The sequence below is a fragment of the Linepithema humile genome, chromosome 6 (assembly GCF_040581485.1).
Source record: "Linepithema humile isolate Giens D197 chromosome 6, Lhum_UNIL_v1.0, whole genome shotgun sequence".
Lineage (NCBI taxonomy): Eukaryota > Metazoa > Arthropoda > Insecta > Hymenoptera > Formicidae > Linepithema > Linepithema humile.
Window position 1 is genome coordinate 7724024 of NC_090133.1, and position 17405 is coordinate 7741428.

The 17405-nt window shown below is 39.3% G+C and overlaps 2 protein-coding genes across 6 annotated transcripts in view; one reads left to right on the forward strand and one right to left on the reverse strand.

Moving 5' to 3' along the window:
* Nucleotides 1-30: 30 nt before the first annotated feature.
* LOC105678243 (TBC domain-containing protein kinase-like protein) lies at nucleotides 31-3535 on the reverse strand. The gene is made up of 12 exons (XM_012377416.2): nucleotides 3171-3535; nucleotides 2847-3096; nucleotides 2536-2764; nucleotides 2185-2459; nucleotides 1956-2102; nucleotides 1599-1884; nucleotides 1358-1535; nucleotides 1093-1299; nucleotides 765-1024; nucleotides 562-689; nucleotides 307-469; nucleotides 31-241 (listed from the first exon to the last, which is right to left on the reverse strand). Exons 1-12 carry the CDS (start codon nucleotides 3391-3393, stop codon nucleotides 134-136), a joined length of 2454 nt encoding a protein of 817 aa, XP_012232839.2. The 5' UTR covers nucleotides 3394-3535; the 3' UTR covers nucleotides 31-133.
* Nucleotides 3536-3639: 104 nt separating this feature from the next.
* The window catches only part of Zir (Zizimin-related), a 187497-nt gene continuing 173731 nt past the window's right edge, over nucleotides 3640-17405 (forward strand). For 2 of the 5 annotated variants that reach the window (XM_067357864.1, XM_012377413.2), the window contains exons 1-19: nucleotides 3690-3853; nucleotides 4258-4435; nucleotides 4514-4692; nucleotides 4772-4913; nucleotides 5012-5215; nucleotides 5280-5471; nucleotides 5552-5776; nucleotides 5847-6121; nucleotides 6180-6495; nucleotides 6572-6877; nucleotides 6955-7160; nucleotides 7238-9001; nucleotides 9118-9245; nucleotides 9327-9589; nucleotides 9661-9920; nucleotides 10010-10444; nucleotides 10523-10875; nucleotides 10947-11149; nucleotides 11242-11561. In XM_067357864.1, coding sequence (XP_067213965.1) covers nucleotides 4295-4435; nucleotides 4514-4692; nucleotides 4772-4913; nucleotides 5012-5215; nucleotides 5280-5471; nucleotides 5552-5776; nucleotides 5847-6121; nucleotides 6180-6495; nucleotides 6572-6877; nucleotides 6955-7160; nucleotides 7238-9001; nucleotides 9118-9245; nucleotides 9327-9589; nucleotides 9661-9920; nucleotides 10010-10444; nucleotides 10523-10875; nucleotides 10947-11149; nucleotides 11242-11561 — 5912 coding nt within the window. In that variant the 5' untranslated portion in view covers nucleotides 3690-3853; nucleotides 4258-4294. Of the gene's footprint in view, nucleotides 3854-4257; nucleotides 4436-4513; nucleotides 4693-4771; nucleotides 4914-5011; nucleotides 5216-5279; nucleotides 5472-5551; nucleotides 5777-5846; nucleotides 6122-6179; nucleotides 6496-6571; nucleotides 6878-6954; nucleotides 7161-7237; nucleotides 9002-9117; nucleotides 9246-9326; nucleotides 9590-9660; nucleotides 9921-10009; nucleotides 10445-10522; nucleotides 10876-10946; nucleotides 11150-11241; nucleotides 11562-11638; nucleotides 12870-17405 lie in introns of those variants that run through there. The other 3 variants (XM_012377415.2, XM_067357863.1, XM_067357862.1) reach the window with 3 other exon arrangements.

Consider the following 17405-nt stretch of genomic DNA (forward strand, 5'->3'; position numbering starts at 1 on the left):
ATCTTTATGAGAAGAAAATAAGACATGAAGTGTAGTGAATCTTTTTATAACAAAATTGTTTAGTTTGTTATACAAGTTTTACAAGTCATAATATCAATTTACGAATTAATAAATCTGAGTATTATTTACACCATTAGCGCGCAGATATTATAATGTTCGGAGACTTTAGTCGTAATGCGTTTATTCCACCTTGCAGAGAGCAGACTCCCACGACATTGCACTTTACTAAAAAATCTGCAAACTGTAAGAAGAAATATTTAAAAAATATATATGTTTTACATAATTTCCTCTCGTATGATTACTTACCAACGCATTATTTTGATCGTGTGGCCCAATAATTACAACAATGCTGTTTTTATTATCCATCAAGGGCTTTGCGTGAGGCCCGAGTGTGTCGATGTGAGTTTGAGACAATTGCACACTTGTAAATGGAATATTAATACTCCCTAGAATAGATCCTCTTTCAAATCTGTTAAAAATACCGATTACCAGTTTAAGAAATAAATCTTCGTAAAAGAATTAATATATAATTAGTAATAAAAAAAATCCTGTCATACTTACTGTATATTACTACGTACATCGACCACTATCATTTTATTCGAAGAGTTGCTGTAGAAATTTATAAAATCGTCTACACTTATCCTTGGCATATTTTCAGTTCCCGCTTCAGGTTCAATCCAGTTTGCATCCTGGAAATTAATCAGGTAATCGGAATTATGATATGTAGATTAAATAAATTGATTGATAAAGATAATCTTTTGTACCTTTGTTGTATTGTACTGATGTTTTCTGTATGTAATACTAGCGGGTGTATTTTGGTACATCATCATGGAGTCCTTAACGCAGAGTTCTATGTCAATCTCGGGCAGATCGGAAAAGAGTAGAATGCACTCGTTGAAACCTGACATTAATAAGGAGTCTCGCAATTGTTTCAATATTGCTAGTCCAACCAAAAGAGGAAACGACGAGTCTCCTAGCAATAATTTGTCCCACAGGTGCAATATCTTGTGCAGCGGAAATACATCTAAAATATTCATTCACAATTAATAATACGGCGTACGATTAACAAGGAATATTGAGAGTAAAACTTACGTGAAAACATCGTTAGGAACCACGGTATGGCAAAAAGTTCCGGCACAAAGTTTATAGACTTCAGATGATTCGCTAATTGAGGATCGTGGAATGCAATGATTTGAGAGAATTTGCCTAGATATTCCTGTATCACTGCCGAGTTGTCTTTCAAAAAGAACTTGTGAAGATACTTCGGTATAAAGGCAGACAAACACGCAAACGCTCGAGCTAAAAGAAAACTTGCGCGTAAATTAAGGAACGCAATTATGTGAATAACAAATCGTACCTTCGTTGTTAAAATTCAGGTAAAGAAAAGGCGCCGTCAGTGAATCCAGTCCTTGCCAATAAACGTAATGGGAATTATTCCTGACCCACGCCTTCAGTAATCTTTGTAATCGTTCGTGTCCGGCGCCGGACGACAGTAGCTCGCTGTATTGATGACATCTCGGAATATCTACCTCTATCTGACAAATCATTAGTGAAATGCATTTATACGTCAAGGATCGTTTCAGACACAACAATCATACCTGTCGATCAGTGTGAGTGGGTGTTTCCTTGTCGATCATATCGTAACGCTTCTGTATGTCGCCGGTGATGCCGAGCAAAGCTGCCCACACGGCGCCTCTAACCGGAGGTGGTATATCTTTGTGTGCCTCCTCGATGATCGCTTCATGAGTAAGAGGATATACTTGCAAAAGTCTATCGAACAGGACGAGCCTGTAAAACTGATACTCCGTATCGCGTTCTCTTATAATTAACGGCAATTGGGATTCGTCGGCGTTCGTTAAATTTTCCTGCGCCTGAACTCGCATTCTGTAATACAACATTTTTGTAATAATGTTGTAATATCGAAATAAAATGTAAGATGAAGTAAATGCACTGACTGGTTTGTCAACCAAGGATAGTTTGCTATGTATGGAATGTGAGCTAAACGTTGCCGAAGAGTCTCCAAAGGAACTTTCACGATCCTTACATCGAGTAGGCTGGCGGTGTCCCGCTGACCAAACATTTGGCCAAGTAATATAACTAAGCTAAAAAAATTTTGAACAATTCAATATAATCGTAAATAAACAATCTATTTTCACGATTATCATGTATACGATTAATACTTACTTTGGAATAGTCAAAATAGGTGGTCTTGATCTAACAAGACCTTGCTTTTTTAAATCCACAGTAATGTCCCCACCAGCCAATTGCCATAAATAATATAATTCATCCATTTTTCTAACAATAACATTTTTATAGAGATTTTCTTCCCTCTCCTGTGCATTTTTCATCAAATGCTCCGCAAATATCGATAATTTCAATAATTCTTCTGGAGTCTTACGCTTAGTAGGATGAATTTGTAGACACAAATCTACAAATTCTTTCAACTCCTTTGGTAACTTCTGTGTGATACAAATATATAACATTGTAATACAAATTTATTACAGATTACGATGTGCAAAGATAAACATTCCTTACTTCATAAATGTGGTAACAATTATTTTCTCTGGCAAGACGTTCAAATATGCTGGTATCACATAATATCAAGCTCAAAACTTTCCTCAAGCATTGGAACAGCTTTACACCAGGCCAAATGGATTGTCCTAATAATTGCTCAGCTATAATCATTCCCAGAGACCATGAGTCTACCTTAACACCACTTGGACTAGGATTTAGAAATACTTCTGGTGCTGTATACTTTGGAGAACTGATACAAAAAAAATCATATGTGAGAAAACCATATAAAGCAAACAAAATTTACATAGATAAAAACGAATATCTGAAAATACCCAATTGGAAAAGACACATTCTTCCCTGCATCTGTCATATAGTATAATCCATAATTGTATAATTGGACATCGCCGTTTTTCTTAATCAGAATATTATCCGGACTCAGATGTCTGTGTACCAGATCTAGTTTGTTCATATGTTGCAGTGCCAAGAGACATTGAAAGGATACCTTTATAATCTCCTCTGTACTTAGATCATGTTTGTTGCTTAATGGATCTCCACTGTATTCCGCAACAACCACTATTCTCTCTGTAGATGAATAAAAAATAATTACACAACGTGTAAATAAGCTTATAAAATTGCATTAAATTTTAGAAGCTTACCATGCTTGCTTCTAATTATATCAAGATACGGAGAAAGATGAGGATGGTAAATGGTCTTTAAAAACTGTGATTTCCCGTAAATAGTTATGGAATTTGGTGTGAGTGGCAGCCCATTGCTGCCACATACTTCCACTGGATGACTTTGTGCAAAGAAAGTCATACCACCCAAGCATCGTTCCTCGTTCTCCAAGAGTGCAGGACACATATTTGTATAATTATCCATAAAATTCTATGATTATATGTATCAATTCTATTTGCTTTGACTTTAATTTCCTGTCACTCATAATTGTTGCAGTTTTATGCATCTTTCACGACATGCTCGAAACGAGAAATCCGCCTACTTCGTCCGTCATTTACAGCTGTCATTTAGCAAAACAAGCAGACATAATACAGTACACAGTAGCGACGCTAGTTGGTATCGTGTTATCATCATCTAATAATTCAGCAAACTCTGAATGTTTATTTATCATGTGATGGTAAAAATTAGTATTAGTTCAAGAAGATAACTGAGTGGCGACACTAAACGCAAATTAACAACAAGAAGCGTCAGTCTGCGTCAATCAAGGTTTCACGTTTTACGTCAAGTACGTCAAGGTTTGGAGAAGTATTAAAAGAACAGTGAATGTTTGTTGTTGAATTTTCAGTATTCTACTTCGTCTCATTTTCGATGAATTCGAACTAATGTTAGTTGCAAAATCTCGTTATAATATGTTGTACTTTTCTGACTTGTTTTTTTCACACTTTTTCTATTTTCCATTTCAAATTAACTCTCACATTTTATGAATATTGTTTACTTTCTAATTATTTGTATTTTCACTTTTAAGCTTGTGTAGTAGTTCTTTTACAGATTCGACATTCAATTATTTCGAAATTAAATTGTTAATAAATATCTATATCTGTACAAACATTGCAAGTTTAAAGTGAATATTGTTTTATTGAATGTATTGCTTTATTGAGTGTATTACTTACAAACAAACGGTAAATTTAGATGATAAAAAGAAAATGTGTGATACATTGATCTGAATTTAAAGGCTAAAATCTGTAGTATTTTGTTAATAAATTTATATCTATTTATACTTTGTTACAGAATTTTATCCTCAGATTATTTCACCGGGATATTTATAATGTCTTCGGTCCAGCGTGCGTTTGCTCACAAGTTAAGCAAACAGCATGCTGCCGATGTAAGGCGGCAAATCGCTACTTCTACATCCTATTCGCGAGACTTGTCCAAGAGTGGTAGTAGTGTATCAGGATTCTCTTCAACGGTGTGTAAAAATTTTCAATTGAAATTTGAAGACATTGTGTTTAACCTAAAAGTAAATTAATATTTAATCTCTTTGCAGATGTCCTTGTGTGAGGTATTAGAGCCACTTGATTACGAGGAGTTCTTAGGACAACATCAGACAGTGCTGGATCGTGATCCCTTAAAACCAATACTGGATTTTCCACCTGGAGATGTTGAACTGAGGGTTATAAAGAGAAAGATTCGAACAGAGGAGCCAGTGGTTCCACACGAATCTTTGTAAGCAAAATGATAAAAAAAGTACAATTAGTTATTTACTAAATGATATAGTTTTTTATTTTAATCATCTGACCTTCAGAGATACCGTGTCGCCTTACGTGAAGAGATGCATTGAGAGCTTTACTTCAGACTGGGTTGTAATACATCGCAAATACAAAGGGAGAATCTCTCCTATTGCTAGAGACAGATTGCTTCAGGATACACCTAGACAAGATTTTGAGGTATCTAGTGTTGAAGATAATATTTCTTTGTTTGTGTTGATTTTTTTTTCATGACAAGAACAGCGTATTCAAAAATGAAAACAATTTTTTCGAATTAGGTTGATCAAGAGGATATAAATGGCTGTGGATCACCGAACGAAGAAGACGATTTGTCTAACTGTGGAGATACACCGAGAGGATCTTGGGCAAGTTTGGATTTACGGCATTCGCAGCATGATCCACTGTTGCCAAGTTTATTAGATCGCGTCTGTCTGGAGACGATTGATCAAATGAATGAGCAGAAGAGATTGGAAGATCGACAGGTAAAGAGATAGATTGCAATATGGCAAGCACGCAAACTTTATTTTGACGAAACATTTATTTTAGGAAGCTCTATTCCCGCTTTACGCCCCTCCGACTTCTCCAGATGATGAGTGGCAAGAAATTAGCGTTGCACCTGAACCTACAGAGCCCTTCGCTCATAAAGTTCTTGTGAAATGTCTGCAGTTAAAGTTAGAACTGGAAGTGGAGCCAATATTCGCGAGTCTCGCATTGTACGATGCCAGAGAAAAGAAAAAAGTATGATATTTTTTTAATAATTAAAGATACAACTGTAAGAATACATACATGAATGCATAATACAAATCGTTACGTTTCAGGTGTCGGAGAATTTTTATGTCGATATGAATTCTGAGGGATTGAAAAGAATGCTTGGAGGGCACATTGCCTATAGCGACGCTAGTACTTTAGCTAGAGGTTGCGTTCTTAGCATCAGCAAACCCAGTCCTGATTTGTTTCTCGTCGTGCGGCTAGAGAAAGTATTGCAGGGTGACATTTCGGAGTGTGCCGAGCCATATTTACGCGAAGATAAAAATAAAGATAAAGTAATAAAATAGGATAAGATAATTATGAATTTAAATCTATTTCTTGTTATTACTTAATTTATTTTTATAGGTTAGAGCAGCCGCTGCTGCTGCGTGCGAACGCTTAGGCCGTTACAGAATGCCCCTCGCATGGACCGCGATTCATCTGTCCGGTGTGATTGGAGGTGGCGGCGATGCGGATAGCACTGGCAGTGCTGGATCCCTAGATCGCAAATCTAGCGGGTTGGAACAATGGCGAAAGAAAGTAGAACCGCCGACGCGACGAGGATCGTTGGAAAGACGAAGCTCGGACAAGAGGCGCAGCTGGTCTCCAGACGACTTCGCCAACTGCCTCGAGAGCTTTAGGTTTGTATAATATTTTATATCCTTACAGAACTTAGATAACACCTTTATGTTCTTGCAGGCCCATCACTTTAACCGTTTCGAGCTTTTTCAAGCAGGAAAGCGAACGACTTCGCGATGAAGATCTCTACAAGCTTTTGGTCGAATTACGAAGACCTGGTTCTAATTTGAAACGATTGAAATGCTTGCCAGGGATATTGAAACTGGATCTCAGTCCTAGACCCGAAGAGCTGCCTAGGTGTCTGGATCCTGATCTCAGGAGATTAGTTCCATATCCGGATGAAAAAAGTCGACCGGTCAAAGAGATACTCGAGTTCCCGAGCGAAGTTGTTTCGCCGGATTTAACGTATCGTAATCTGCTTTATCTTTATCCCAAAGTGCGTATTACATAAAATTGTACGATCAAATATTTCTCGTTAATTTTACAATATTAAGAGTATTGTTTTATTGTAGGAAGCGAATTTCAGCTCCAGAACTGGCTCGGCCCGCAATATCGCTGTGAGGATTCAGCTCATGGGAGGCGAACAGGAAGCTGATGCGCTTACAGCTATCTTCGGCAGATCGTCGTGTCCCGAGATGACGCACGAGTACTTCACCTCCGTGTCGTATCACAACAAGAATCCGAACTTTTACGACGAAGTCAAGATGAGACTACCGGCGGATTTAAGCGCTAGACATCATTTGCTGTTCACTTTCTATCATATCAGTTGTCAGAAAAAAGTGGAACAACCGAACGTTGAGACACCAGTCGCTTACACGGTAAACTTTTATCGATAATGTAATTTAGTTAATAATGTCATCGATATACTGAACTGTACAAAATTAATTATTTGCAGTGGCTACCACTTTTGAGAGACGGTCATCTCCAATCCAGCGAATTCAGCTTGCCCGCTATGCTAGATCCGCCACCCGCAAATTATTCCTATATCGCGCCCGATGTTCTTCTGCCGGGAACTCGATGGGTAGATGCTCATCGAGGAGTTTTCACTGTTATATTGGAGCCTGTTTCCAGCGTTCATCCGCAAGACAAATACATCGACAGGTAATGATATATAATTTTTTTCTTGCGTAAAATAAATTGAAATATGCGTAATATTCTATGTAACCTTTATATTACAGATTTTTATCGTTATGCGGCTTTTTGGAGACTGGTCAAGTTCCGCCTCGCATCGGCGAAGCGGGCATGGAGTCAGAATTGAAATCAGCCCTTCTCGAATTAGCGCGCGCCTCGCACTCCGCCTTGGTGCGATCTCTTCCGCAATTACTGGATCAATTACTGTGCCTTCTCGTGCGACCGCCAACCTTACCGTCTCAATCGTTGAACGTTGCGGCCACTATTTTCGAAGCTCTAGGACTGCTCATGCGAAATATCACCCATCTGCCGGATGGCCAATTAGATGCGCACGGAAGACACGCGCTCTTGGCCACCTACATCGCGTATCAGTGCTCTCTGCCAAGTATGATTCAAGATGGAGGCGTTGTGCGAGCACAGAGCAATCCCGATTTGCCCATGGAAGACATGGAAATGGAGATTCATTCACGAGGGTTGGACAGAACCGCGTCGATGCGGCAGGAATCCCCGTCGATCAGCAGCCAACCCACCAGGCGACTTCTGCACGAGGAGCTCGCTTTGCACTGGGTTGTGTCGACCGGTCAGGCACGCGAACTGGCGATAACCCATTCCTGGTTCTTCCTGGAGTTGATCGTACGTTCGATGGTCGTCACGCTGTCCGAAATGGGCGCTTTGGAGGCTCCGCGGAAGCTGAGATTCTCGCTACAGTTCTGCGACGACATTGCGACTCTCACCGCCGCGTTGACGTCCGAGGTGATATCGCGCTGCGGCAAGGAGACCCGCGTGGCGTCCAACTTGATCTCCAGCCTCGGCAACTTCCTGTCCGATCTGCTGTCCGTGATGGACAGAGGTTTCGTGCTGTCGCTCGTTCGCGCCGCTTGCTGCTCGCTGTCGGACGCATCGATGCACATTCCCGACTCGGCGGCGTTGTTCGCTCTGAAGCTCGATCTTGTGAGAACGGTGTGCTCGCACGAGCACTACGTGGCGCTGAATCTTCCCTTTGGCACGGGCTACACATCGGGATCCGCTCCGGCGTCACCCAGTCCGTCGACCGGCAGTTCAGGCAGCCTGATCTCCACTCTCGTGCCCGGGGACAGAGCCAGATTTTCGGAACTCAGCCAGGAGTTCAGGCAGCAGCACTTCCTGGTCGGCATCGTTTTGTCCGATTTGACAAACACCCTGGAAATACCAAATCCGATGCTGCAGAACAAGGCGATCGGAACCGTTCGGCATCTTATGAATTACCACGACGCCGATCCGCGATATTCCGATCCCGCCGCGAAAGCCAGAGTCGCCGCGCTATATTTGCCGCTGCTCAACATCTTGATGGACGCCCTACCCCAGCTCTACCACTGGGATTCCAAAGACAAAAGCGTTTATACGGATGAATCCGGCTCGATCACGCAGTCGGTGGCTTTGGCCATCGCCGGCGGAGCGTCGGCGGACACCGCGGGTAATCAGTGCCGCGTGTCGTTGAGCTCCGAAGCCACTCGGCATCTATTAATGTGTGTCTTATGGGTACTCAAGGGATTGGAGCGAACCGCGTTAGCGCAGTGGTGCTCCGAGCTTAGTGCAAGGCGTATCCTGAGCTTGCTACAAGTATTGAACATCGCCACCGCCGCTTTCGAGTACAAAGGCAAGAAGGCGCTTAAAAGATTGCCGCCTCAAGCCGCGGTCACTAGCGATATTAGGTCGCGATTGGAAGATGTGATACTCGGTCAGGGAAGTGCTAGGAGCGAGATGATGCTGCGAAGGAAGGAGAGAGTGACTGGCGACAAGCTGAGATGGCGAAAGGACCAAATGCCTTACAGGTAAATTATTATTTGAATTGCAATTTGTATTTCATAATTATAATGTCATTTTTAATGTAGAATCCTAATTATTAAATTGTGATTAAGATTATAATTAAGCACATTGATTCTTCAAGATCTTGCGAACAGCCGGAAGGTAGAGCTGTGGAACAAGACGCCCACATAGAAGGAGCTCTAGCGGCTGAAGCTTCTCTCGTCGTATTAGATACATTAGAATCCGTGGTTCAAGCCGATGGCGGTGGAGGTATTCATCGATTATCTATATTTTACATTAAAATATAATAAAGTATGACAGAATATTTATAACATCACCGAAATTACTTAGGTGCGGTTGTCGGAGCGGTGTTAAAAGTATTATTAAGAGCGCTGGCTAGAAATCAAAGCACATCCGTGCTTCAGCACATGTTTAACACACAGCGAGCTCTAGTTTTCAAGTATCACAGCGCACTGTTCGACGAGGAAAGCGAGCGCTGCGGTGATTTGTGTTTAACTTTGCTCACTCGATGCAGCTCGCCCTTAAGCGCTGTCAGAAGCCATGCAGCTGCCAGTCTGTATTTATTGATGCGACAGAACTTCGAAATTGGAAATGTATGAGAGCTGTTATGAGATCTCGATATCGGTGGTCCATAAAGTGTTACTTCAACTTATACATTTTGCAGAATTTTGCACGCGTTAAGATGCAAGTTACAACGTCCTTATCCGCTCTTGTTGGAAGAGGAAGAGCTCCTAGCGAGGGAGCACTGCGAAGAGCGTTGAAAACAGTGCTGGTGTACGCCGAAAGAGACACGGAGCTTGCAGATACAAGCTTTCCCGAACAAGTGAAAGATCTACTGTTCAATCTTCATATGATCCTCTCTGATACCGTCAAGATGAAAGAATTCCAAGAGGATCCTGAAATGCTGCTGGATCTAATGTATAGGTAAGAGATTTTTCCGAATCTTAAAAATATAACTAGAGCTTTATATTAATTATCGTAAGGATATATTTATACTTAAATTTTATGTACAGAATCGCCAAGGGCTATCAAGGCTCACCAGATCTTCGACTGACTTGGCTGGCGAACATGGCGCAGCAACACATGGAAAGGAAGAATCACACAGAAGCCGCAATGTGCTTAGTGCACAGCGCTGCTCTGGTAGCGGAGTATCTTCATCTGTTAGAACCTGGCGGTGGCGGCCGACCTGTAGGAGCCGTCGCTTTGAATCCTGTGTCACCGAACGCTTTGGAGGAAAGCGCGGTGGGCGACGACGTGTTGGCTAGAAGGGAAGAAGGACTTTGTTTGGGTCCTGACTTTTCGGAGAGCGGACTGGCGGGATTATTAGAGCACGCGGCTAGCTCGTTTCACGCAGCTGGAATGTACGAAGCTATTCCTGATGTGTACAGAGTGCTGCTGCCTATAGCCGAAGCTGCGCACGACTACAAGAAATTGGCTAACATTCACGGGTAAAAAAAATTATTATACAGTCGACAAAGTTGATAATAATTTTAAATTAGTGTAAAATAATTTTCTGGGATTTTTAGAAAACTTCATGAAGCGTATACGCGCGTAGAACAGTTGTCTGGCAAACGCGTCTTCGGGACGTACTTCAGGGTCGGCTTTTACGGTGCCAGATTCGGCGATCTCGCGGGTGAAGAGTTTGTTTACAAAGAGCCGACCTTGACGAAGCTACCGGAGATATTTTCGAGACTTGAGAACTTTTACGCTGAGAGATTTGGCGCGGAGAATATAGTCATAATAAAGGATTCGAATCCTGTGGATCCTAGCAAACTGGAACCGGACAAGGCTTACGTGCAGATCACCTACGTGGAACCGTACTTCGAGGCGCACGAGCTTAGACACAGACCCACAGTTTTCCATCGAAATTTCAACATAAGTAAGCATTGATTCAAACAAATTATTTTGTCATTGCAATTTTTTAATTATTTATTTTCATATTACTTTTAGAACGATTTGTTTACGCAACGCCTTTCACTCCCGGTGGCAAGGCTCACGGTGAATTACGTGAACAATGTAAACGGAAAACGATATTAACGGTAACGACGCATTTCCCATATCTAAAAACCAGAATTCGAGTTGTAGCTCGAAAGCAGATAGTTCTAAGCCCGATTGAAGTTGCAATCGAAGACATACAGAAGAAGACTGCCGAGGTACTGCTCAGACCTTTTTGTAATATTTCGGTTTTTGTTTTTATAACATATTTATTTATTTGAAAAAATGTTTACACGTGTACTTTGATTAGGTGGCGGCTGCGACTGCTCAGGAACCGCCTGACGCAAAGATACTGCAAATGGTCCTTCAAGGTTGCATTGGCACGACTGTCAATCAAGGACCCGCCGAGGTAGCAGTCGTGTTTCTGTCCGGTTTGCGCGAACAGAATGCGCAACCGACCAGATTGCAACACAAGCTTCGCCTGTGTTTTAAGGATTTCCAGAAAAAGTGTCTCGACGCTTTGCGACGTAACAAGAATCTTATTGGTCCTGATCAGCGGGATTATCAACGAGAATTGGAAAGAAATTACCAAAGATTGACCGAACGACTGGCACCTCTCATTGCTTGGAGGTAAGTTTATTTATTATTAGAAAAATAGTACTTTCTTAAGTTTTTCGTATTAAAAAAACTTTTATTATGCCACGTAGCGGGCCGTCTTTAATTAATCAGCAAACTGTGCCGGCAACTTCTCCGCGTTGGTAGGAAAATAAAACACTGCCATATAAGTTTGCCAAAGATCCAACCATTAATCGTATATAAAGTTGTCACTTATAACATAAGTAATTCTACTTATAGTCGTATTATGAGGAATATTTGTGCGTTGAATCCTTGCTTTATAATGAAATTGAACCTTATATATTCCAAATTATTTGGAAAATAAGCGTATATATTAGTATATTATTTAGAGGATTATACTATAGATTTTTATCATAAGTTATCAAATAAATTGAAACATTGATTGTATTGTAAAAAAGTAAAAAGCTGTCAGATTTGTTTGCAACAATTTTATCGAATGTAAAACAAGGATTTAGCGTAATTTATTTATAGAACTGAAATTTTTATGCTTAAGTAAGTACTTAAGTATATCACATTACGTGTAAGTATACCACTGTGACTATCGTATTAAATGGATTGAGATATGATCGTGCATCTACATTTAGAATTTGTATTTTTTTAAGTGATAAACGTATATATCATGCAAATATGCATTATTAATCATAAATTTTCCATAGGTTTATTAAACCTATGCGCTTTTTATTTATTAAATACATAAAAAAATACAAAACGTAATTAACAGTACAGTAATAGATATTTAGATCTATTCAAAAATTTTAAGTATGTTTATTTTTATGTGAATATTTGGTTAATTATTTGTTGAGAGATTAATTTCTTGTTGCTTTGTATACAATCATTTCTCATCTCTTCTCGTTACTTAGTGATATTTATATATTATATCTTGGTAATATATTTATCCATAAATATACACCTTGATACTATGTGATCGTGACACTTTATAAACCGAGTGCTAAATATTTTTTAGAGAACGAAAATAATTTCTTAAGAAATTAGACTAGATAAAATCATGATTAGAAGTATTTCCTTAGAATCTCTTGCAATGTAGAACAGAAGGTGTATGATGCACTCGATTTATAAAATGTGAATTTATAATAGACAAATTGTGTAGTATTATATAAAAATAAGCTGGAGAACTTTTTCTACCACATAAATATAGTAAGATTGAAATCTTTATATGTTTATGACACCTTAAGCCTTGTACGAGATCGCACTTTAAGTATTTTTTGAAACATTCGAAATAGGTATACATGAATTTTGTATGTTGTCAGATTGTGTTTCAAAGAAAAGAAGGGAACAGGTGAATCTGTCGTCTTTATTCAATCGACACATTCAATACTTCAACACTCCACTCCTCTGAGCATTCTTCTTTAGTCTATTCATCATTTCTTTTACCATCCATTTTTCTATTTTATCATTTTGGAGTAGCTATTTTTATTATCATCTGATATTTAGTTTGCTGATTATTAAAAACTGCTTTTAATTTGTTTTATTCTTTTGTTTATAAAAGAAAAAGATTAACCGAAGGAATCTAAATATTTTTTCTAGGATTTAAACCAACATATTTAAAATCGTTTTTCTTGTTTTGAATAAGCATAGAAACTCATATCTTATGTTTACATAATCGAAATCTGAATTCATTATATCGTTTTCCTTTTTTCTCCGACTCATCGTTCCTCGTCCCTAAAAATCTGGTTTGCGCAATATCGAAGTACTGATATTATCAACTTCGAAAACGATGTCGTTCGATGAACTCAAATTTTCATGCGTCGAGTGGAAACAATAACGATACAGATATAAAGGTAGATAGGCGAGTGCTTCGATTCGAGACGAGAAGAGACCGAATGAAATGTCGTAACAGAGGCGAGAGGCTTCCATATTGAAGGTCTCAGATAAAAGGTTTACCTTTGAACTCGGGATGAGACTTCTCGAAGGATTTTCTCGAAGAAAACTTTGATCGCGTTAAGAGATTTCCTTCGGGGTACTAGCGAGACCGCGTCGCGGAAAATTCTTCGGAAGTATTTCTCTCGCGACGTCGAATAGGACGGTGGGTGAGAGGAGAGCGGTACGGATGAAAAGAGAAGGGTCGATGGCGTAGGCAGGACAAAAAGTATTATTCGAAATTTCCTCTCTCGTTTCTTCGTGGCTTTACGAGTGCGATGGCTGGAAATTTCTTCCGTCCCTGTTTATTTTGTCTACGGTCCATTTAACTCTCAAATGCGGCAACGATTTTCTCACGTCTATCCGCGTTCCATTTCACGCTCGCATTCGCATTGCGTATCTTCTCGTTTCTGTGGTAATTTCTTTTTTTTCCTTGTAATTAGAATTGTTTTTCTTTCACGTTAATTGTCATATTATCCTTTCTATTAGTATTTTTTTTATTATACGTGAAATATATAGCTAAATTTTGAATTTTTCTGTTTGTTTGCAAAAAAGGTTAGGAGATGTTATGGGAAGAAAAAAGGGTTTCAATATAAAATTTTATATTTCTCATCGATTTTAAAAGATCCACAAATGTGTTCTTAATCTTTTTTTATATCATATGTCATTAATAATTTTTATTGTATATTTTCTTAATATCTATATTTGCGCTTAAAAGATTATGTTTTTTAATTTTTTCAAGTTGCCGAAATTGGATATTTTAAATATATTTGAATCGGCCAATAGCGTACGCCGATACATCATGCCATATTAGTTTCGCGTCGGTCGGATTGAGTGGACGCGTTGTGAAGCCGCTCTGTATTTTTCGCATTTTTTATCCGGTAAAAGTACATCGCGTGTGCAAAAATGTGCCGGGAGTGCCGTAGAAGTTGCCGGGCGATCGTTGTAACAGATTAATCGTCGCGCACGATCGAAATTCGCTATGTTTTTCGACATTCGTATTCACGCGAGTGAGTGCTCTCGATTGAAGCTGAAACGATGTAGCATCGATGGGAAGTTGGCGCCGAGATTGCTGGAGATTGCAGAGCGACACCCTGCGGTACCGTCTGGTAAGTAAATTTGGCATACCTACATGATTAATTGCTTATGTATTCACGATTATCCCGTTATTATTCTCACAATATAATAATGCGTTCTCTTAAATGCTTGATGATTAATGAATCTGAAAGTAGAAGACAAAAGGTAGGATTCTATGTAATGCAATACACAGTGAAATCCGAGTTATTTAGTATTATGAGAGACAAGCGCTTTAAATATTTTAGTACCTGTGAAATTTTGTGCGTAAAATTACACAAAATTTATCTTGCAGAATTAATGAATATGGTTTTTAATATTTATGAAAAAGTTGATATTTTTCATTTTTGCTATAATGTTTTCAAAAGTATTATTATTAAATGAAATGATAGTGTGTTTATGAAACTCCATGAATAAATGAGAATTATATGAGTCTTCTATTTCGAAAATGGTTTAAGTTCGGCGGCGCAATTTTTGGATAAATTGTTTCATATTTGTATGCTATTTTTTATATTACTAGATTTTTATTATATTTTAAAATCGATTTTACATCATTTTCAAAATGAACGGTTTACGTAATTCTAAAACAACATTACAAATATGACAATATAATATTATCGTCCCTTAAAACACGTATTTTATCCTTACATTATCTTTTATACTGTATAATTAATAATATCAAGAAGAACTCGATTAGAGCGGCGCCGTAATTAACTTAGCTATTTCACTTAGCTGCTCGCATTGAAATCTCGTTGCCGGCGTAATTCTGGTTCTCAATATAGGCAGCCTCGCATCTCCCGCGGCAGCCTCCGGCTTTAGATTCTTGTTTGGATTCGTTAGAATATTCGCCCGCGTGATGTTATCGAATCGTTAGAAAGGCTCGGCTGGGCACCGGGGGATACCGTTGTCTTGCGATATGATGATCGTACCTTTATGATGAATTATTTAACGTTCTGCATGTTGCCTCGAGGGACCACCACCACGATCGATACCGGTTCCGTTTGATTACGCACTGCGGAGTGCGCGAAATTAGCAAACTTCTCGGTACGATACGCTCGACTCTGTCTCTCTCTCGACGAATGCGTTAATTACTTTTCCGACGACGCAACCGGCGGAATAATTTTCTCCTTGTTGTCTCCCGCGACGACGGTGAATTTCTCAGACTACGTTTGCTCATTTGCGACTCGGCTCGTGCTTGCGAGCGTTTTTTCTTACTCGCGAATCTCATTTATGAGTACGGTAGCTCGCGCTAGCTCGTAAATCGCGCGAAAAGAGCCGCGAAAGAGCTTTTTCACAGCAACTTCAACAAATTTTACCCTCTCGTCGTGTAATCGTATGCAACGCCTGCGCAATCTGTTCGCCAACGAGATCTAAGTACGTAATCCAAGCTTTGCAATATTAAACACGCAACCAGAACTGCAGCTCCGTGCCGGCATTATGGATTTCTAAAAGTCGCGATGGTGTTTCATATTCTCGACACCTCGCTTTTAATAACAATAATTGCAGCTAAGAATTTACTGAAACACTGTATGTAGAGACACATTACACTTTGTCGGAAACAAATTAAGACGACAAATAACTTACATTACTTAATTTTTTAACATTAATTTTTATTAGAATATTTATTTTCTATAAGAATATTATTTTATGTAAAATGTGTTGGAAATTTTTTACAAAGCATAACTTTTTCTAAATCTTGAATTAAATCGACATAAACGTGCGCGTATAAGTATCACGTGATTGGATAATTTATAACAAATAGTGAAGAAAAAGTTATCAAGAAAATTTGTCTTTGTTTCATGTCTCTATGATGCTTTATCGTTGAGTTCTACCATTTCGAAGATTTCGCGGTGCAGTCACTGAAAAAAATGTGTAGCGGTAGGTCAGGGAACGCACGCCTAATAGGTTAGGGTAGGTCAGAATACGCGTGTAGCATCTGACCGCAATCAGCTGATCGTCCGCCGCCGTTCGCCGCGCCGCGCCGCACTGCGCCGCGTTGAGCGGGATCGCGATCCGATAATAATCGCCGATATCTCCGCTCAGGAATATCACAGCAATTTAAAAGAAAGCAATCTAGAAAATTGAGACTCCAACGCATCTGATAAGGAATCAGAATTATTATTTTCTAGCCGGTAAATTGCGAGGAAATGTTTGATTAATCTTGAATCAATATTGCGTTGAAAAATTTCTTACAATTCCAAAGATTGTTACAATTGCATAATGATATACAAATGTAGGTTAAAAAATATGTTGCTGAACTGAATATAACAAATAATGTTACATATTGCATGGCTTATATAAAAAGTGATAGCGAAATGTTAATTAACATGCAAAATGCAATCTTAAATACAATAATATTATTTGTTACGTCAGTGCGATTCAAAACGTCTTTACCATTTTCTCTTTTGTCGTAAACATACGTACGCGTGTCGCTTGGAAAATTCCAAGACCTGACGAGTATTCTCACGTATATCAGAAGCTTGTTTCGGAAGATTGTGTCTGCGAAGTGCCCTCGTAAGATTCGCGTAAAGCACTTAAGCCACAAGCAGTTGCATACCAAGGCCGTGTAGTCTTTTCCCTGCTGACATTTTGTATACGTGCGTAGGGCGGAAAAAGACGACAAAAGAGAAAAAACGTCGTGAAAGGCACGCGAAGTTACAGTTGCAAGGGACAATGCTCGTCCTGCGAGAACACACCGACGTGGGGAACGGCAATAAATATAGCGTACGCCGCAAATACCATTCGTGTTTTCAGTAACAATACATTTCCGCGTGTGCACTTTTAGTAAAACGCAGATTCTCACGAGTCGGCAAACGCTTCTATCCGAATATACGTGAAAGAAAAGTGAACGCAGAATTGGTTTAGCATTTGTCATAACGAGTTTGG

What these genes read in the sequence shown, in the direction of transcription:
- LOC105678243 (XM_012377416.2), bottom strand. Translation starts at nt 3,393, where the DNA reads ATGGATAATTATACAAATATGTGTCCTGCACTCTTGGAGAACGAGGAA. An exon ending in ATTGTTACCACATTTATGAA is followed by an intron (nt 2,460 to 2,535) that starts GTAAGGAATGTT and finishes TGTATCACACAG; the next exon opens with AAGTTACCAAAGGAGTTGAA. An exon ending in GATGTACGTAGTAATATACA is followed by an intron (nt 470 to 561) that starts GTAAGTATGACA and finishes TATTTTTAACAG; the next exon opens with ATTTGAAAGAGGATCTATTC.